Genomic DNA, 21701 nt, shown 5'->3' on the forward strand with positions numbered 1-21701 from the left:
ATTGTGTATATTTGAGCACACAAGTTCCCTATGTGTTCTGTTGGATTAACACCTAAATATTCCTGTTCGTTACGAGCAAATGCCAATCGTAGTGTAGTTTTAATTTTGGTACCCCTGTGTTCATTGCTAGTTAATGAAATACAGTTGATTTGAGGGTATTAATCTTGCATACTTTGCCTTGCTAAACCCACTAGATTTTCTTCAGTCTTTGGCATTTCCTACATATACCATCCTGCTGTCTGAAAATAGGGACCTTGGTATCTTCCCTTCTGGCCTGTCTGCCTTTTCTTGCTTGTTCCACCAGCTGGAACGCCCAGCACAAGGCTGACTCAAAGAAGTGAGCACAGAAGTCCAGGCCTCGCTACTGATCTTGGGGTAGATACCAGTCCTTCCCCACTAGATAGGATGTTGGCTATAGAGATTCTGTCAATGCTTTTAATAAAGTTTCTGTCCATTCCTAGTCTGCTGAGAGTTTTTTTATCTTAAATGAATGTTGAATTTTGTCAAGTGCTTTTGTGCATCAGCTCATATGATCACATGACTTTTCTTCTTTAGCTTGTTAATGTGGGGTTTTACATTGACTGATTTTTTAATATCGAACCAGCTCTGCATCCCCAGAATATATACCCCTTGGTCGCGGTGTTGAATGTTTTTTATACATTGTTGGATTCAATTTGCCAATACTTGGTTAAAGAATTTTGTGTCTGTATTTGTGAGGGATTTGGTCTATAGTTGTTTTTGGTTTCTGTGTTACCTTTGATTTGGTGAAGGGTGTGCTGGTCTCATAAATCAGGTGGGGAAGTTCCCTTCTATTTTCCAAAGGATACAGGACACAATTTGTGCTATTCATTACATGTTTGGTAGAATTCTCCAGTGAAGCCATCAGGGCCTGAAGGGGTTTTTGTTGTTGTTGTTGTTGTTGTTGTAGTTGTTGGGAGAACTTACATTATAAATTCAATTTCCTTAATAGTTACAGGGCGATTCAAATTCTGTATTTCAAATGGGACAAGTTGTGCTTTTTGAGGAGTGGCCAAGTTCATCTGTCAAATTTGTGTGTGTAAAGTTGTGTGTGGCGTTTTCTCTTTATGTCTGAAGGGTCTGTAGTAATATCTCATTTCATCCTTAATTTGGTTATTTATGTCTATTCTCTTGCTATAGGTTTGTCAATTTTATTGACTTTTCAAAGAACCAGCTCTTTCACTGATTTTCCCTTTTGCTTTTAATTTCATTGATTTCTGCTCTCAGCTTTTATTTCTTCCTTCTGCTTGCTTCCGCCCCCCTTTTTCTACGTTTTCCAAGTGGAACTTATTAATTTAAGACTCCCTCTCTTTTCTGATACAAGCATTTAGAACTATAAATTCTTTTTACAAGTTTATTTATTTATTTTTGAGAGAGACAGAGACAAGCCTGAGTGGGGGAGGAGCAGAAAGAAAGGGAGAGACTCCCAAGCAGGCTCTTTGCTGTCAGCATGGAGGTCCACATGGAGCTTGAACCCATGAAACCATGAGATCATGACCTGAGCTGAAAGCAAGAGTCAGATGCTTAACTGACTGAGCCACCCAGGTGCCCCTGAATTCTCCTTTTAACACTGCATTAGCTGCATCCCATGAATTTTGATGTTCTACTTTTGTTTTCCTCAGTCCTACGATATTTTAATTTCCCTTAAGACTTCCTTTTGACTTAGGAATTCTTTGAAATATGATTTAGTTTTGACATGTTTGAAGCTTTTCCTGTTATCTTTGTGTTATCAGTTTCTAGTTTGATTGTATCATGGTTGGAGGACAAACGGAATGGTTTCAATCCTTTTACATTTGTGAAGCTTTATTTTATGGCCCAGGATATGGTCTATTCTGGTATATGTTCCAAGATCACTTAGAAAGTGTATTCTATTGTGCTTGGGTGGGGTATTCTACAAATGTCAATGGCAGCCTGTTGACTGACAATATTGTTGAATCCTTCTGTTTCCATGCTGATTTTCTATTTAGCTATTCTATCAATCATTGAGAGAGAAGTTGAAGCCAGTTTTATTTGCTTTACATATTTTGCAGCTCTGTTGTTTGGTGCATACACATTTAAGATTACTATATCTTCTTGATGGTTGACCTTTTATCATTATATAATGTCTCTTGTAATTTGCTCTGAAGTCTATATGATATTCATATAACCACACCCACTTCATTTGGTTAGTATTTATTTGCATGATGTATCTTTTTCCATCCTTTTCCGTTTAACCTGCCTATATCATTCTATCTGAGATAAGTTTCTTGTAGACAGCCTATATTTGGGTCCCTTTTTAAATCTATTCTGTCAGTCTCTGAGGTTTTTTTTTTTATTGATGTATTTATAGCATTTACATTTAATGTAATTGTTGATGAGGTCTGCCATTTTTCCTGTGGGTTACTTTGAAAAATTTTTAGAATTCTATTTTGATTTATCTGTAGCATTTTTGAGTGCATCTCTTTATGCATATTTTTATTGCTTGCTGTTGGTATCATATATATGTAATTTATCATATTCTATTGCTGTCATTTTAGCACTTCAAGCGAAGTGCAGAAATATCACATCCTTTTATCCTTTCCTGTTTATAATTACCTTAATTATTTCATCTATGTACATTTAGAACAGTATCAGGCAATGTTATGGTTTTGCTTTTCAACCATCAAATAGAAGTTAGAAAATTCAAGTAGAGTGGCTCAGATGGTAAAGCGTCTGACACTTGGTTTTAGCTCAGGTCATGATTTCACAGTTCGTGAGTTCAAGCCCTGCATTGGGCTCTGTGCTGACAGTGTCAGGCTTGCTTGGGATTCTCTCTCTCTTCTTTCTCTGCCCCTCTTTCGCTCATGCATGCATATGCTCTCTCTCAAAATGAATAAACTATAAAAAAAAAGAGAGAAGGAAATTTAAGAAGAAAAGGAGAGCTTATAGTATTTACCCATATTTTGCTTACCATATTATTTCATCTTTCCTAATGCTCCAATATTCCTTCTTTTAACATTGTCATTCTGTTTAGAGGACTTCCTTTAGCCATCTTTTTAGGATAAGTCTGCTGCTGACAAATTATCTTCCTTTCCTTTTCCTTCATTTGAGAATGGTGGGGCCCCCTTCATTCCTGGTATCTGTGCTGGATTCGGGATCTGGTTGACAGGTCTCTTCTTTCAGCATTTCAATATACTCTGCAGCTTCCTTCTGATCTCTGGTTTCTGAGGAGTAATCTTCTGTAATTCCAATGGTTTTTCTCTGGCTGCTTTCTTGATTTTCTTTGTGTGTGTATGTTTTCAATTTTCAGAAGTTTAATGATGATGTATTGTGGATTTTGGGAGAGTTATCCCATTTGGTTTTCATTTGGCTTCTTGAACGTGAAGGTTTATACCTTCTGCAAGTTTAGGAGTTTTCAGCCCTGCCCCTTTTCTTCTCTCCTTCCAGAACTGTGATCACACAGATGTCACATATCCATTAGTCCCCAGGTCCCTGAGGCACTGAGCATTTTTTTCTTTCTGCTGTTCAGATCAGGTAATTTCTATTGTTTTTTCTTCCATGTCACAGATTTCTTTCCTCTGTCCCCTCCCTTATGCAGCTGAATCCATTCATTGAGCTTTTTATTTTCATTACTGTATTTTTTATAATATTTCCATTGGTTCTTCTTTATATCTTCTATTTCTTTCCTTAAACTTTCTTTTTGTTGAGACTTTCTACTTTTTTTTCATTTGTTTCATGCAAGTTTATATTGCTCACTCAAGCATTTTTATCACAACTGCCTTAAAATCTCTGACCCCAACATCCTTGCCACCTTGATATTGGCACCTTTTGATTGCCTTGTTTGAATTCATTTTGAAATCGTCCTGGTTCTTGATCAAAAGGCATGATTATCAGTTGAAACCTGGACGATTTCCTAGTATTTAATCCTTCCATTTTCACTGGCTTTTTTTGACTCCACTCCAGCAGCAGCGGGGGGGGGGGGGGGCACACCACAGTCCTACCAGGTGGGGGAGAAGCCTGGGCTCCCCGCATTGTCTGGAGCCCGCTCTTCATGGTGCATCCGGGGCATGTCCCCCTGCCCCTCCCCCCACAGGCGCGCACCCAGAGGGCATCCTGATAACGTGTGTCAGCGCAGCACACACTTTCACACATCTGGGAAGCCAGGGACGAAATGAGGAAGATTTCTTTCAATGACTTCTAGAAAGGATTCAGGTCTTGCTCATTTCAAGGACATATCCACACTTCCCAGACGACGGTGGCATTTATTTCTCAGCCAACAGTCGCTGCTCTGTATCTTCAGGCCCCGGAAGCCGGGGTCACAGGCCCACAGGGTGTGGGCAAATAGCAGCCTAATGCCACTGGGTCTTACTGACCTAAAATCCCAAAGTCGTGAATGAGAACAGTGTTACACAAGTCACACAGGTTTGGTCCATTAAAAAATTCCATCTGAGTCCAGGCTAAAATTCCATCTGAATCTTACAGGCTCATTTTGCTAACAAACTCTAAATCATCCTAAAGAAAATAAGTCAAAACAACTGACTTTACATTATTCTTCTTCCAAAAGAAACCTTCAAATCTGGCTACACATGTCCCCTCAGAGGGAAAACCTAGAGGGGACAGTAAATGAAATCCTGGGTCCGTGGGTACAAAACCTATTATTCTAATCAGGCTTTGACTCAGGTGTCTGTAAAACACTTCTGTGGCGCACGGATCCCATTGTAGACACAGGTGTCCCTGTGAGCACGTGTCATGGCCCCGGCCACATAAGCTGCCAAGGTCTCTGGCCTCTGGTCCTGTCGGGGCGGTCGGGGGCCTGCAGCTGTCCGGGCGGTCGGGCCCCCGGCAGGTCAGCTCACTCCGGGCCTCAGACAGGCGGCAGGCATACCCACGGTAGCCCCAGTGACCGAACGTGCTGTCGGGCCCCACGCGCCCTGGACACGGCTGTGGCACTAACGCCACCGGCACAGCCCACCAGGAGCCCCCACTGGGTCAGAAGCTGCATTTCAACAAGAAGTCAGGGGCCAGAGCAGACAAGGACATGGCCAAGGGCATCCCGAGAGGAGGGTGGCGAGGCAGGGAGGCATCTGATAGCCGCTGTGTTTGGATAGGAAAGCCTGATAACACCACCCTGGTGATTTCCCAGGAGCCTTGACCTTCAGGGGAGGAGACCATAAAACCCACAGGCCACCCTTCTCCCCTCAGGCCAGGTGTGGGGAGCACCCCGTTCTGCAGGGGCGATGGCGGCGCTGCAGGAGAAGAAGTCGTGCAGCCAGCGGATGGAGGAGTTCCAGCGCTACTGCTGGAACCCGGACACGGGGCAGATGCTGGGCCGGACGCTGTCTCGCTGGGGTGCGTGCCCGTGGGGACGGGGACACTGGGGAGGGAGGTGTGCCCGCGGGGACGGGGACACTGGGGGTGCGTGCCCGCGGGGACGGGGACACTGGGGAGGAAGGTGTGCCCGTGGGGACGGGGACACTGGGGGGGGTGTGCCCGCGGGGACGGGGACACTGGGGAGGGAGGTGTGCCCGCGGGGATGGGGACACTGGGGGGGGTGTGCCCACAGGGACGGGGACACTGGGGGGGGTGTGCCCACAGGGACGGGGACACTGGGGGGGGGTGTGCCCGCGGGGATGGGGACACTGGGGGGGTGCCCACGGGGACAGGGACGCTGATGCTGTCACAGTCCAGGCGCCCAAGACCCAGGCCCTGTCCGGGAGACAGCATGTCTCTCACCAGATGACCCCAAGGCCCATTCCGGCTCCAATCCCCCTGATAAAGTGGGGTCATCTGAGAGTCAGATGCAAAGGTTCAGCCATAGACTTGAGAGAACAGTATATTTAAAGCTATGCTCCTAAAACTTATGATTTTTATTTTTAATTTTGTTCAAAAGAATTTTTTAATGTTTACTTATCAGGCTCTGAGCTGTCAGCACAGAGCCCAATGTGGGGCTTGAACTCACAAACAGTGAGATCATGACCTGAGCTGAAACCAAGAGTTGATACTTAACCTACTGAGCTACCCAGCACCCCAAACTTATCATTTTTAAAGACTGTTAATGGGTGCGGAGCACCTCTTGGGTGAAGAGAACATTCTGGAACTTGACAGACCCGATGCTTGTGCAGAGCGGTGTGTGAATGCACTGTGAACACCACTGAGTCGTGCACGGAGGTGCTTGGACAGGCGGTTTTACTCTGTCCCCCCTCACCTCCCCCCCAGTGTGGATCAGCCTCTACTATGTGGCTTTCTATGTCGTGATGACCGGACTCTTCGCCCTGTGCATTTACACGCTCATGTGCACGATTGACCCATATACACCTGACTACCAAGACCATCTAAAGTCACCAGGTAAGGGGGGCTCGTGTCTGCACCCCAGGACCCGGTGCGTCGGGGCAGCGTGCAGTCCGGGAACCCTGGGCTCAGAGCACGAACCCTCAGGAACAAAGTCCAGAGAGGCAGTCTGGAGGGGTCACTCATGCTGGGGCCCAGGGCTCTGAGGGGGACACCCCCACCCCTGCCAGGGGCCCCCACTAGGTGTGGTGGCCCCAGATTATAGTCAGACTTTGGCTGTAGTTATAATTATTAAAACAGATTTGTTACAGGGACCATGTTCACATCACTCACTTCAGATGCCACCAAGGCACACAGAAGCCGTGTGGGAGGAGGCGCAGACGCAGGGGGACCGGGAGCTGAGGCCCGGCGGGAGGGAAGGGCTTCTGTCTTGCACTGGATGCGCCTCCGCACGGCCCGATCCTGTTAGCATGTCCACAAACACGAGCTCCGTTCAGAAAATGCTTTTCTCTAAGAGCAGGTCGTCTCCCGTCCCGCGTGGGGAAGGATGCCTGGAGTGAAGGCCGAGCCCCCCTACCCCCGCCTGGAGTCCCCTCCGGGTGCCCGCGGCAGACAGTGGCCTAGCCCAGCTGCACAAACCGAACAAGGGCGGGGGGAGAAGGGGAGGAAGTGAAGGAAGAAAACGCACGTCCAGCTCCTGAGGACGCTTGTCACTCGTGGGGAGTGTCCTCTCCCCAGCAGGCCCTCCACCCCGCAGTCTTCGGGGACCCCTGCCCAGGGCGTCACACCAGAGTGTGGGTGTCGGTCTTAGAGCCGACCAGCAGAGAGGCCACGGCGGCCTGTCGTGGCTGCAGAACAGAGTGCTACAGGCGACAGGCCCGGGGGTTCGGCCGGGACGTAATTTGCCCAAAGCCCAGAGGAGGGGGTGGGGCGCAGCCACCACTGACGCGGACGCACAGGCTGAGGGCACGGGCAGAGCGGACCCTGGTGCGGGGTGCGCGCTCTCTCCTGGGTTTTTACTTGGATCCGCGCATGGACCTTACACCCACAGTGGCCGCAATAGGACAGAACACCAGCGGACTATTTAAAAAGTCCCCGCATCAACAGGGCGCCAGCCGCGTGCACCAGCGATGATCACACGGGGAAACGCGACTCAGGATCTGCGGACAGTCTGATACGGACATGCGTACAACGGGCGCCGGGACATGGAAGAGGGAAAGAGGAATCCGGGCGGTGGGATCCCATTTACCCAATTTACGGCACACGGGGCTGCGCGTCTAGTGCTCACAGAGCGAGGACGCCCCCCACAGGCCACCGTTCCCTCGGCCTGCACGTGCGCATCCTGACTTGTGGTCACATTAACATGTGGTCAGATTGCTTTGAATCAAAACCAGTGAATACTTTTCAAATGTGTGTCCAAACACAACTTCACTTAAGCGTGGTTCCGACCGGACGAGCCGGGCAGGGCCCCTGGGGAGCCACCGCTGCGGAGCACAAGTGGACACAGGCCCCTTGTGCGGGGGCCCTGAGGACCCGGGCCCAGCTGGACGGCCAGGCGGGGCCGGCGGCATGCGGGCCTCACCAGCCCTGCAGCACGTGGCTGGGCTGGGACGAATGCCCTGGGAGGAACTGAGTCCCATGTGTCCTGCTCTCTCCCCAGGGGTGACCCTGAGGCCAGACGTCTATGGGGACAAGGGCCTGGACATCTCCTACAACGTCTCCGACAACAGGACCTGGGTGGGCCTCGTGCACGCGCTGCACGGCTTCCTGGCAGGTGAAGTCTAACAGGCGATCAGCCCGTGTCTCCCGCTTCCGAGACAATTTCCCGGAGGGGCTGGGCTGTGCCCCCAGCCAGCCCCAGCGCGCGTGTCCCCGCAGGCTACTCGCCAGAGTCCCAGCAGGACAGCATCAACTGCACCTCCGAGAAGTACTTCTTCCAGGAAAGCTTCAGGGCCCCGAACCACACCAAGTTCTCCTGCAAGTTCACAGCAGACATGCTGCGAAACTGCTCGGGCCTGGTGGACCCCAACTTCGGCTTCGCGGAGGGCAGGCCGTGCTTCGTGATGAAAATGAACAGGGTGAGCCCCGAGGGCCCCGCGGGGGCGGCTGCGGCACGGAGGCCGGGCGGCTGGCCCTCACGTGAGCCCCGTGGCTTGGCCGCCCCCCCACTGCTCCTGCGCCCCACGCGCCCCTGCCCTGGTGGCTCAGGAGCGGACCTCCCCCCGACACGGCCTGACAACAAGCGCCGGCCTCGCACCCTGCAGCGCCCCACACCGAGTGCAGAGTCGGGGCTGCGCGCGGTGGCCACGCGTGCGGCCTGGGGACTCCCCCACTCTCCCTTCCCAAGGGCCGGGGAAGCCACGCGTGTGTGCGCTGCACACTTCCTGGGTCCCCACTGGGTCTCCCTCATCACTGCCAGGCAGGGGACGGGTGTGTGGGGAGGGCCGGACTGCCCTGGGCGCTGCGCACAAGGGTACACCCAGGGGCCAGGACCTCAGGAGGCCGAGAGAGCAGCACGGGAGCAGCAGAGGTGAGCCGTGGGCCCCACGGAGCGCCAGGCGGCCCTGCAGCCTAGTGGTCAGGACGCCACGGTGGCGGCCGCAGCCCTAGGCCACGCAGGCCCCTGCCACACACAGCCAGCCGGAGAGCTACAGGACGCCCTTCCCTTCCAGATCGTCAAGTTCCTCCCCAGCAACAGCACGGCGCCCAGGGTAGACTGCGCCTTCCTGGTGAGTGCACACCCGTGAGCTACCCCTTGAGCCTCTCAGTCGCCAGCCCACCCGTCCGGATCCACGGGCCCAGAGCCATCACGACCCATCACTTAGAGCGGCTTTATTACAGGGCACAAAAACCGAGTGAGAAAAATAGTGTATCTTTGTTACCGTTCTGCTTCGAAAAGCGTCTGAACAGTGTATTACTAACACACTTCAAAGTCTTTGGTGGCAATTTAGAACAAGCAAGGCACTTCTATTACATGTTTTCTCTTGTTTGTTTGCGGACATGTACGCCAGGTGGCCCCCAGCTGTGGCTGCGCAACAGCATACATGTCCGGGCTCCTGAGAGTCGGCATTAATTGACTCCAGTTTTTCTCAAAACCATTTTTTCAAATTTTTTTGTTTACCTATTTTTTGAGAGAGAGACAAAGACAGAGACAGACAGAGACAGAGAGGATGAGCAGAGGGGCAGAGAGAGAGGGAGAATCGCAAGCAGACTCCATGCTGTCAGCACAGAGCCCAACGCGGGGCCCAAACTGACAAACTGTGAGATCACGACCAGAGCCAAAATCAAGAGTCAGACGCTTAGCAGACTGAGGGCCCCCAGTGCCCGGCAAAACCAGTTTTTAAGCACAACACAAAAATATAAGCTGCGTGGGGCGCCTGGGTGGCTTAGTTGGTTAAGCGTCTGACTTTCGCTTGGGTCATGATCTCGCGGTTCGTGGGTTCGAGCCCCGCGTCGGGCTCTGTGCTGGCTGCCAGCTCAGAGCCTGGAGCCTGTTTCAGTCTGTGACTCCCTCTCTCTCTGACCCTCCCCTGCTCACGCTGTCTCTCTCTCTCTCTCTCCTAGAAATAAATTAAAAAACATTAAAAAATATATATATATATATATATAAACTGCATCTGTTCCCTGAATATTTCCTAAAGCTTGTTTCCCTGGCACAGTGACAGAAGACGCTCCCCCACCCCCCACCCCCACGCCCGTCTCTTGTGGGTGGGGCCCTGGCTCGCTCTGTGCCCTCCAGCAGCCACTTGACCACACACGCAGGCTGACCCCAGCGTCTAACAGACACCAAAGTGCTCTCCACCTGTGTTCTGACAACCCCGTCCACCTGCCAGGAAATTCGCAGACAATGGCGAGGGACCAAACCCGAGCCAGCAGGCGGTGCTTAGCCCTGATGTTGCACAAACTGTTGGCCGGTCCAGCTTTCTCAGCTTTCGTGCCCGCACACGGACACACGAGCACATTCTCCGCTTTGTCCATCTTCGTTATCCTACTAGGACTTAAAATGCTAAAAATGGAAATTTGATAGGTCACCAAAGGCTTGGCAAACTAGTAAGTTACATCCCTGATGGGATCATAAAGATCAGAGCCGGCTTATGCTAACTGCGTGCCGCACACGCACACACACGCACGCACACATACGCACAGGCGTCCAGGGACATGTGGGTGCTGCATGCGTGCACCCAGCTCCCGCCTCACCCGGCGCCGGCCTCTCTGTCTGCAGGAGCAGCACCGGGACGCCCGGCCCCTGCAGGTGGAGTACTACCCGCCCAACGGCACCTTCAGCCTCCACTACTTCCCCTACTATGGGAGCAAAGCGCAGGTAGGTCTGCAGAACCGGCTCGGAGTCAGCAACATGCTGGGCGCACGGCAGCCGGCGACCTTCACCCGAGCGGCGAACTTGGCCAACTTAGCCCGTCCTGACCGTGCAGCGCTCTGCCGCCTCCCCCACCACCGCCCACAACGACCGGAAAACACGTAGCTCTCACGTAACACACATGGAGTGAACCTGATTCTTCTAGTTTCCGAGCGTTTCCTGATCCTGTCAGGCAACCACACACCCATTTTGAAGCACTTCCTCCAAATCTCTTGATTTCTCCTGTTTTATTCTTACACTAATTTTCATCGAGTATAATGTGAGGTTGAATCTGTCACTGCTGTTGTCCCACCCCAGACCGACTCTCCCCATGCCTACGTGGAGAGAGCTCTCTGTCCCCGTTGAGTTCCGGCAGGCGGCTGAGCGTGCAAGGGCAGCCATGCTCAGACAGGGCAGGTGGGCGCCACCTCCGAGCAGCCCACCCGGACACCTGCCGCAGTTTCTAACTCTCGCCGCCTCCCGTCTCCCCACACCGTTCCAGCCCCACTACAGCAACCCTCTGGTCGCCGCGAAACTTCTCAACGTCCCCAGAAACACGGAGGTCGTCATCGTGTGCAAGGTCCTGGCCGATCATGTGACGTTCGACAACCCCCACGATCCCTACGAGGGGAAGGTGGAGTTCAAGCTCAAAATCCAGCAGTAGAGAGCGGGGCGCCCGGCCGCCAAGCACCGGAGCTGCCGGCCGCCACCTGCACGCACACACTTGGCACTAGAGTAAGCGACTTCTCTCAGTCCTCTCTGCTCAGTGACAGAACTTGCAGTGAGGGTCAAAACGCTGAGCCGGTGTGGTGACCCCAAGGCAGCCGTCACCTACTAACAAGACCTGAAAACTCACTCTGGGCAACTTCTCTCTCCTTTCCGTGCCTCAGCTTTCCTGACCCCTGTGACCTCCCGGTACCCGCGTGAGCAAGAAACTCACCTCACGAGGATGGACGACTGGAGGGCTTGCTTTTAAAGACACAATTCCTACGCTGTACAAATAAAGCACATTAAAGTCATGCTTACTCTACATACATCAGTCACGTCTTTCCTGATAAGGGGAAAAATAACAAAAAAGTCCCTTTCTCTTTAAGAATCTTCTTCTTGGGGCGCCTGGGTGGCTTAGTCGGTTGAGCGTCCGACTTTCGCTTAGGTCATGATCTCGCGGTTCGTGGGTTCGAGCCCCGCGTCGGGCTCTGTGCTGACTGCCAGCTCAGAGCCTGGAGCGTGTTTCAGAGTCTGTGTCTCCCTCCCTCTCTGACCCTCCCCTGCTCACGCTGTCTCTCTCTCTCTCTCCTAGAAATAAATAAAAAAAAAAAATATAAAAAAAAAAAAAAAAAAGAATCTTCTTCTTAAAGTTTTAATCCTAAATCAAGGAAATCAGACTATGCTAGAGCGCCACAGCTCTGGCAGGTAAAGGGGGTGGCGGGCAGGTGCTCCCCTCTGGAGCATCGTGGCCAAACAAGCCTGCTGTCCCAGAGCGGCCTCACTCCCACGCCAGCACCGCACGCAGCCACACACGCGCCCCGCACGCCATCTGGGGGTCCCGCCTACACACAGCAGGCAAAGGGCGCCAGAACGGTGTCCCCAGGCCCTCGGGACAGTTGAGGGAAGTCTTGACTGGCAAGAGAGGGCGGGCGGCCACATCATCCCAGGGGACCGCAGGCTCCCTTCCAAGGCTGATGGCTTCAAAACACCAGGCGGCTCATGTAAGGTGGTTAAGTGTCCCTTCTTCCCCGTCGATCTCAATTTTTCTGAGGAGACTCAGCCCAGAACCTGCCCCTGAGCCGAGGACGCAGGAGGAGGGTGAGGGGTGCTCAGCACACAGCCCGGTGACCGTCCTCCTCGGCAAGAAGTGGGCCGCACGCTGAAGCTTCCGCACAATGATCGTGAATCAGAGGAACACGGAGCTGGTTTAAAATGCCCATGCGCGTTTTATTAATAAAAACTAACAGTGCCGAGTTAAACAAGTCAAACAATTAAAGTCTCTTTATATTCCATAAAATATTACAGAAAAGTTTATTTGTGTTTCAATAAAAAGACTATTGTTGTAGAACAGGCAGCTAACAGCAACTGTGCGGTTAATGGTTCTCTGTGAATAAGTTTTAAAAGGGACGACTGCCTGTCCTGAAATCCCGTTTCTTTTTATAAAAAAAGAACTATTAAAAATGATTGACAAATTCTGAGTTAAAAAACTGTTAGAACATTCTCTATATTTAATGTCAACTTTATCGTAGTTACAGGAAGATGCTCACGAAACAAAGACGGCGTTTGTTTCCGTGTGCGTCAAGACAGACGTGTGGGTGTGTAAACAGCTGTACAGGAAAGCCCGCGGAGCCGCAGGCCGCCCGCCGCTCCAAGCCCTCCAGTTCTCGCAGCTGCACCAGCAAGGCAGTGAACTTTTACCAAACGAAACAAAACGAATAAAGAACTTGGCAATTTGCTGCAACATCGAGGAAAATAAAACGTATGAACTTGATGGAGTCACACAGTCAATATAACTTAAGGGAAAATAAAGTCCCAGTACGATCTGCGGCCCAGCGCGGAGGAGCAGGGCTTGGCCGCCGGGGGCCGCGGGAGGAGGCTCACTCAGCAAGAACCACGGGCCAGAGTGGGCTCTGAGCTACAGACGGACAACGCAAGCGAGATCCTGGGCAGCGGAGAGAGGCCCCGGTCGCGGCTGGCGCCCCGGCGCACCCTCGGCCCCCGCGGGACGCAGCCCTCGCCCGCTCGCTGGGGCGTCTCCCCGGGAGGGGCCGCCGCGGGCCGCCGCCCGCGCAGAGGGCAGGCTTCCCCGGCGTGGGCCGTGGGCGCCCGCGGCGTCAGTCCTCCTCCTCGTTCTCGTTGAAGTCGTCGTCGTCGTCCTCGTCCTCCCCGACGCAGGACACGGGGGTCTCCACCCGGGAGCCGCTGTACTGGGACCCACTGGAGCTGGTGGCCGGCACGCCGTCCGCACCGTTGGTCAGGTCGCTGCGGGGTCGAGGGACAGGGCGTCAGCGGTGCGCAGGCCGAGTGGGGAGCCCCCGCATCCACACCCTCACTCGTGACACCGACCTCACAGCAACGCTGGTCGAGCCACGATACTGGTTGTTATGTTACAAACAAACCCCGACGGGCTCACGCTGCGAACCACAGACCCTTCTTCCAGGCGTGAGCTATGAGCTGATCTCCAGGGGGGGTGAGAACAGGTGAGGAGAAAGGGGCCCAGAAAGGACACGGGGCCCTCAAAGCAAGGCCCTCTGATGACAGTGCACTGGGGGTGCCCAGCGAGTTGTGTGCACGTGCTGCCTTTGTGGTTGTGTATGAGCATGGTTCTATGCGTGCATGTGTGTGGTTGTGTGCACGCACATGTACGCATGTGTATGGTTGTGTGAGTATGCACAACGTTGGTGTGGTTGTATATGCATGTGTGTGATTGTGTGCGTGCACATGTATACGCGTGTGTGGTTGTGTGCACACATCCACTGCCCTGCGATGGTGTGCACGTGCACCTGTGTGTGTGCGGGACACCCCGGGCCCACACGCCTCCCCCCGCACCGTGCAGAGCCCTGGGAGTGGAGCTGCAGCACCCGAGTCTCACACTCTCTGGGACCTGACCTCCCGGGAACGGCAGCCGAGGGAAGCAGGGTGCTCAGACGCACATCCAGAACCTGCCTAGGCTGGCAGGGGCGGGGACTTCTAATCCTCTCTGGCTGTCACAACGGGGGCTGGGGGACGGCTACTGGCATCTGAGCCTGAGGGTGCCACCAAACACGTCACAAGGCACCGGGCAGCACACACGACAGTCATGTGGCCCCAGATGGCGCCACTGCCTCAGGCCAGACCCTGGCCTAGAACAGAGGGATCTTCAGACCTGGGGTCCTGAGGAAAGACCTCTGGGTTCAGGCGGCCCCCAGCACCTGGCACAGAGCGGGTCAGATGCAAGGCGGCAGATACGGTCCTGGGGCACCAGAAGGTGCCCGGCACGTGAAGTATGACCTACTCAGACACCTGTCAAAAGTCACTGCGCTCCCTCCGTCTTGGGGTCTAGCGGCAAGCAACAGTATTCTAAGAGACACCAGACACATTCTAAGAGACACAAGGGACGCGGGCCGGCAGTGCAGAGCTGCACAGAGGCCCCTCGGGTTCTGGCCGGGCACTCCCGCCAGCATGTGGGGCTCGGGGTCCCCCCTCCGCCGCCAGACTGGAAGGCCTGCAGCTGCCTCGAGAGCACAGGACATGGGAGCGGGGCCGTGCGGGGCGGCAGCTGCTCTACACTCAGAGAAGGCGTTCTGGGCGCGGGATGATCGCCGAGGGCGGTCTCGGCAGGGACGGGACCGTGTGGGCACCGCACCCACACCCGCTGCGGCCCAGAGCTGGGGCACCAGCGAGGCTTTTCTCGAACGCGCAAGCAGACGTGCAGATTTTCACACCCCTCGCTAGTCAGGATTACCGGCATCATGCGAGGAGGACGGGTCATCACTACACCCTTTGACAAAGGAGCCCCACGGCTGGGACCCCACCTCGCAGATGTCAGAACGGCTCACACGGCTGCTTCCGCTGCAGCTTCTAAGCGGAACCACCTAACTGCCTAGCAAACTGCTGGGCCCGCATGAGACGTCTCGGCCACTTTTCAGTCTTTTCTTCTGAAAAACTAATGGCTTTGCCTCCCTCAAATAAAAGCTGACGTCTCGGAAACTTTAATCAATAGAAAGAATTCTGTGAACATGAAAGGCTAGAAGATACCCAAATTCTGACTCTTAGAACAGCTGGTTATCAGCATCACGCAGACTGACTGCTACACACACGCATACACACACATGCGCGCACACACGTGCGCACACGCACACGCAGGGGGAGGGAGCTGACCTCCGCCTGACCCTGACCCAGGCCAGGCCCCCACAAGGACTTCGGCGACGGCCCCACTGCAGCACGTCCTGCGGCGCGGGTGCGACAGAACCCGGGAGCCGCGGGGCAGCCGCAGGGCCGCGCTGGCCTTTATCAGACCAGGCCCATTTCGCTGAACCTAAAGACTGCTCATCTACCTGATATTTTAAGAAATTAAACATTTACTATTATGTGGGACCAATACAAAGTAATATCTGTTACGTGTAACCTAACACAACATAAAAGTTAATAAAACCCTGTTTTGTCAACACTTAAAGCAGAAGTTCTATTAATCTTTAAGAACCTAAGAAAAATACCCAGAAACAACACAGTTCTGCTCTGTGGCACGGCTGGGTCAAAGACTAATACCCACTGGTTTAAATAATAAAGCTCCTTCGCTGACTATACATTGTATGTATACAAAATATACATACAATAAATGGTAAATTGAAGAAAGCAGGGAACAAAATTCTGTGTACAGACGACCCCAAGCATGTTCAGCAGCAGAAGGAAACACGGAAACACCCTGTGCCCGGGGCTGGGGCTGGGGCTCGGGCTCGGGTCTGGGCCCCACTTCACCGCATGCTGCTTTCTTCAAAATCAAAGTCACGTGTCACTTTGAAGTTTTAGGGGGAGACACGAGGAGGCAGCGCTGCCTCCCGCCCAGGGCATGAGCTGGGCCTGGCCTGCGTGTGGGGGCCGCCCCACCCAGAGCCCGGTCACCTGGCAGAAAGCCTCGTGCCATTGGAGGTGGACACTGATGTGACGAACACCCCTCCGATCGATCCCTGAGCCATCTCTGGAAAGAGAAGAAAATGCAGCAAAGGTCACACGACGGAGGCTCGCACGACAACCAGGCTGCCACAGGCCGGATGGCCAACCCCCACCCCGGGCAGCTTCCTCCCCGAGAGGGACCAAGTGTGGCTGCCGGCCTCAGAGTCGGCGCGCCAGTGAGCAGCCAGTGCCGGGGACTTCTACGGGGCCCACCCTGCGGTCCAGCCCAGCTCCGGGGGACAGCCCCCCCACAGCTCTCTCACCACAAAGCCCCTTCCTTGCCTGTGTGGCCATGACCCTGGTGCTCTGCAGCAAGTCCCCAGAGGGGAGGGCAGCACGAGAGCCAGGCAAACAGCTCCTCACCCTTGGGTCCCCTGGCCGGGGAGACAGATCCCCCGCCTAGAACTCCAAGCCCACCCCACTTGCACCCAGAAGGTGAAATCCTCACTTCACCGCATCAACCACACCTCCAAACCCACAGAGCGCCACTGTGGCCTCCCGGGGCCATGTTCCCCCTCATGCCACCCCCCGCCCCGGGCCATCTCTGCTCTTGCCACACGTGCAGGGCTGAGGCCTGGCCCCCGTGACCCTCCAACACAACTGACCCGTCACGTAGGGCTCCAGCGCCTTGGGCACCAGACTCCTGGCCGTCTTCAGGTCCTGGGCGGAGCAGCTGCCGGACTCGAGGCCGCAGGCCATCCCCATGCGCTTCAGCACCTCAATGTCGTCATGGATCTCAAATGTGTTGTCGAAGTTGAACAGGTACTCGAACCTGGGGACACGGTCAGCCCCAGAAAGGGAGTCACTTGCCATCTTCAAGACAGAGAGTGGCAGGCGTGGCTCCAGCCCTCAGCGGGGACTCCCCTCACTCCAGCCTTCCTTGGGGCCCTTTTCATCTGCAGTCCCGCCAAGCCCACTGGCTGGGAAGCTCCCCCTGCGCCGCCCGCGGGCCCCCCCCACCCCCCCGTAATGGTTGTCTCTGTTTGTGTTGACCCAGCTGTGCTCTTAACGACCCTGTCAGACTTTGTTTTCCTTTTATATAGTTTTTAAATGTTTATCCTTTATTTTGAGAGGAGACGGAGAGAGAGGGAGCGTGCAAGCAAGGGAGGGGCAGAGAGAGAGAATCCCAAACGGGCTTCCTGCTGTCAGCACAGAGCCCAATGAAGGGGTTCAAACTCATGAACTCCAAGATCACAACCAGAGCCAAGATCAAAAGTCAGACACTCAACCAACTGAGCCGCCCATGGGCCTTTGTTTTCCTTTTAAAAGATAAACGTAGGGGCGCCTGGGTGGCTTAGTCGGTTAAGCGTCCGACTTTCACTTAGGTCATGATCTCGCGGTTAGTGGGTTCGAGCCCCGCGTCGGGCTCTGTGCTGACTGCCAGCTCAGAGCCTGGAGCCTGTTTCAGTCTGTGACTCCCTCTCTCTCTGACCCTCCCCTGCTCACGCTGTCTCTCTCTCTCTCTCTCCTACAAATAAATTTTAAAAAAAAACATAAAAAAAAATTTAAAAGATAAACGTATAACCAGGGAGGTAAGAAATGAGCCTATAACTTAAATATGCCGAGGGACTGTACTTACTAATTACAGATGAGCACTCGTACAAGCGAGCACGCAGCACACCCCGTCCTCCCGAACGGTGATGGCAGCGTGCTCCGCTCTGACCGGAGGCTCAGCTGGGACCTCGGGTGGGGGGGCCGGGGACTACCTACTTGTCGTTGGAAATGCTGCAGTCGATGACGGTCTTCCTGCTGGTGTTGACGATGATGAAGGGCAGGTGGATGACGGAGTTGGGCGGGGGCGGCCGGCTGGCCTGCTGCTCTGCCTGGCGGTTCCTCTGCACCAGGTTCTTGAAGGCAATTTGCTAAAAAAGATAAGCCCCCAGCACACTGCTCACAGGAGCTGCCACCAACCTACAGCCTCGTCCACAGGAGTTCCCGACGACCCCGCCCGACCCCATGGGACGGAAACAGGGGTCGGAGCCCTTGAGAGATCAGAGCAAACAGCTGGGGAGGGTGGGGGTCCCCCTGACAGAAACATCCCCCAGGGACATCAGCCCAGTGCACGCACCCCACGTCAGGAGGCGGACGAGCAGCCCACACCCAGAGCCTCCCGGAGGAACAAACGCCAGCACGGCTGCCCAGGCAGGGCTCTCTGGGGGCACACGCGCTCAGCCCCGAGATGACCGCGCCTTCAGGATGACTCTCCTGCTGTTACAGGCAGAGAGCACCCCCCTCGCCCAGCTGGCCCGGGGCCGCGGCTGTCACGCCCCCCTGCCCAGCAAAGCCCTCCCTCCATGGGAGGCTTTTTCTGGGGCGAAGGAGAGACCGAGGCTCAGTTAGGGCGCCCAGCAGGGCAAGACGTACAGCCTCTGCCACAGTCTGCGGGCCCTGGCCCTTCCCCTGCTCGGAGACCTCCCAACCCCAGCCACCGGGGCTGTGTCCTGAGACCTCCCTCCGCCTCCCCCCGGGTCCCAGGGCTCCCCCACACCCTCCGACCCGACCACAGAGCCCGAGGTCTCACTGCCTTGGGGTGCACGGGCACCTCCATAAATCACGAAGCTATCTCCCCTCCCCTGGCCACCCAGCACTTCCGTGGCAGCTGACGCCCCCTCCCCAGGACCTGGCCAGATGGCCCAGCACCGCGGCCGCAACCCAGCGACTGGGCGCCCTCCACGAGCTCTGGGACACATATGCTTTTCCTTCTAGCCTGGAATGAGCACCTCCAGGGCCCTGCAGGGGTGAGGGCCGTACCTGCCAACATGTCTGTAGGGGCAGGGGAGGGTGCCACCCACCGACCACAGGAGCTGACCCCTGACCCATAGTCGCCATCGCACACCTCGGACCATGCTGTGTACCTTCCCAGGGAAGCCTCGCGTGTGGCCTTCCAAAGGGCATCCCTCCCAACGCTTAGACTCGGACAAACCGCACACATGCTACACGTTTGCTCACACGCACACGCGTTCTCTGGGAAGTAGGCCCACGTCTAAGAGTTCACATCGACAGCACCTGCGCGGGACCTCGGTGGGTGCTCATGAAATCTGCACTCAAGCCCTCAAAGCAGAGGTTTTACGTACGGGACCCTTCCCATATGCGGGGGACCCTTCCCATCTGCGGGGGACCCCTCCCATCTGCAAGGGACCCTTCCCATCTGCGGGGGACCCTTCTCATCTGCGGGGGACCTGCTCCAAGGCCGCAGATGGAACCCACCCTGCTTGTGCTGCGCTTCCTCCTACCCGTGGGCCTGTGACAGTCTGTAGGCAAGGCGCGTGACAGGGCACTTGGACAATACACCGAGGGGCCGTGTGAACGCGCCCTCCTGCCCTCCGTCCTGCACCAGAGCCGGCGCGGCGCCGGGGCACTAGACGGGAGCGGAGGGCACTGCCTGCCGAGGGCAGAGCCGTTACCTGCAGGATGAGCTCCTGAAGCTGAGACTGCTTCTGCTTTATCCGCTCCAGCCTCCTCTGCCTCTCCACCTTGAAAACAGAGACCGCGCCGTCACAGCGCACCTGACAGTGCGACGCAAGACTCGCGTCAACACAGCGTCCCGCAGCGGGCTTGCCCCAACGGTCTGCTGGGAACCTAACGGCAGGGAATCAGTCTAGAAGGAAGGCGGCTCGTGGGCCGGGACAAGGGGCTGTGTCTTCAGTCTCAGAACAACACACTCCTCCGCCTTCTCTCATTTTCTGGATGTGGTTGATATGAAAGTCAAATCCCACAACCAGGACTCAGATTTTCCTACGCTGGGTGCACTGCCCTCAACCAGGCCGGGGCCTGCGGAGCGCAGCCAGGGTGGACGGGCCACACACTGACATCCAGCAGGCAGGCACGGGGCACGGGGAAGCGGCGGACCCATGGTCCAGGCCAGCACACACGCCAGACCCCGAGCAGGCACCCACGGGCACACCACACACGCGCCGCTCCAGGCACACTGCTCCCACGCACACCTATAGGGCTCGATGGAAACCACGGGTCAGCCACGTACCTCTAAGTTCTGACATTCCTGAGCCGAGTTGGTGGGCAGACCGATCCACTTGATCTCCTTCTTCTCCTTGGAGATGATGTTCATGGCCATCAGCACATTTAAGGCATCATAGACTCGTCGTCTTATGTTCTTCTGGTCATAAGCCTGGGGAGGACAGAGCGTGGGTTTCCCAGACCATCCAGAGCCGTTCCCAGGGGACGCTCACACAACACCTCAGACACCCTCGGGCAGTAACCAGCACCCCGCCGGCAGTGCCAGTCGCTCGTGTCCCCACCGAATGCAAAGGGAGAGCGTCACAGCCCGTGATGCAACAGCATCCGGGGTGAGAGGGCGCCGCGGCCCAAGTGGGCCAGGGAAACGCCTCAGTATCGTTCTCTGGACGTGTGTGTGTGTGTGTGTGTGTGTCCCTGCCAATCACACACTCACAGATTCGTTGGGGAGGATGTGGTTGTCGGCGGCACTAAACTCGGCAACGAGCTCGTCGGCCACCTCGTTGTAGGATGTGGTCCCCTTCCTCTGCACCTTCTCACAGACTTTCATGGAGAAGTGTCGCAGGCCCTTCCCGTTCTTCTCCCCTTTCCGGTGCCGCTTCCTTCAAAACACAGAGGGACGGCAGCGCCCTCAGCACCCTCGGCGCCGGCCCCGCGGTTTACCCACAAGCCCAGCAAGTGGGGCAAGGTCGAGCCCCCAGAGCACCCCGGGGACCTGGCTCATCAGCAGGCCGCACTGCGCACGGTGATGGGGTGAGGCCCCCTTGTTCTCTAAGGGCCAGAGGACAAATCATGAGCGGCCAGGCCTCACGCGTGCGTCAGCCCCCAGAACGATGGGGCGGACACCCAGATGCGCATGGACACACGAACGCCGCTGCTTGAAAACACATCAGCTGACATAGGAATGATGGACGTTTTACAGCAAATTTAAGAATCCGGGGGTGCGGTGGGGGTGCGGATCTGAGGTGTCAGCCACCTGACTTGGGGGCAGGGGGAACCCAGTGTCTCAACTTAAGTCACCACATCAAGGAAACAGTGGTTCTGAGTTTCTCACTAAATGATTCAGGGAATGATGATTTTTGCTTTAGGACCAAACAGACATAATTCCAAGTCTTTGTTTTTAAGGAAAGTCACAGAGCTGACCTTCGAGTACAACCGTTTTCTCACTGGCTGTCTTTACTGGAGGAAAGGGTCAAAGTGACAGTGTGGTAGGACCGTCCAATGGGGTGTCACCCGTGGAACAGCCGAGTTACAGCGTTGCAGCGGGTGAGGCTGCTGTGAGGTCCGTGCTCCCTAGATGCTACTTTGCAGTGCACACAACGGAAAAAGCGTCAAAGTTACTGCAGCGTTGAGAAGCCAGCTTCCTCCTCTTCTTCTGCCAAGAGCTCCCCACCCTTTACAGTGCAGCCCCCCCGAACCGCGGGGCAGGGGGCAGCTCCCCACCCTTTACAGTGCGGCCCCCCCGAACCGC

At 55.1% G+C, this 21701-nt stretch overlaps 2 protein-coding genes across 6 annotated transcripts in view; one reads left to right on the top strand and one right to left on the bottom strand.

Moving 5' to 3' along the window:
• The first annotated feature begins 5213 nt into the window (after window positions 1–5213).
• ATP4B (ATPase H+/K+ transporting subunit beta) lies at window positions 5214–11282 on the top strand. The gene is made up of 7 exons (XM_039221604.1): window positions 5214–5325; window positions 6193–6321; window positions 7925–8038; window positions 8143–8342; window positions 8937–8993; window positions 10487–10585; window positions 11121–11282. Exons 1-7 carry the CDS (start codon window positions 5214–5216, stop codon window positions 11280–11282), a joined length of 873 nt encoding a protein of 290 aa, XP_039077535.1.
• A 1247-nt stretch (window positions 11283–12529) lies between these two features.
• Window positions 12530–21701, bottom strand: part of TFDP1 (transcription factor Dp-1) — a 39231-nt gene continuing 30059 nt past the window's right edge. For 4 of the 5 annotated variants that reach the window (XM_039221609.1, XM_039221611.1, XM_039221607.1 and 1 more), the window contains 7 exons: window positions 20667–20832; window positions 20241–20384; window positions 19663–19731; window positions 17969–18120; window positions 16864–17030; window positions 16208–16283; window positions 12530–13588 (listed from right to left, as the gene is read on the bottom strand). In XM_039221609.1, coding sequence (XP_039077540.1) covers window positions 13441–13588; window positions 16208–16283; window positions 16864–17030; window positions 17969–18120; window positions 19663–19731; window positions 20241–20384; window positions 20667–20832 — 922 coding nt within the window. In that variant the 3' untranslated portion in view covers window positions 12530–13440. Of the gene's footprint in view, window positions 13589–16207; window positions 16284–16863; window positions 17031–17968; window positions 18121–19662; window positions 19732–20240; window positions 20385–20666; window positions 20833–21373; window positions 21522–21701 lie in introns of those variants that run through there. The other variant, XM_039221612.1, reaches the window with a different exon arrangement.

Source organism: Hyaena hyaena, unplaced genomic scaffold (genome assembly GCF_003009895.1).
Source record: "Hyaena hyaena isolate Hyena2069 unplaced genomic scaffold, ASM300989v1 scaffold_992, whole genome shotgun sequence".
In the NCBI taxonomy this organism is placed as follows: Eukaryota; Metazoa; Chordata; class Mammalia; order Carnivora; family Hyaenidae; genus Hyaena; species Hyaena hyaena.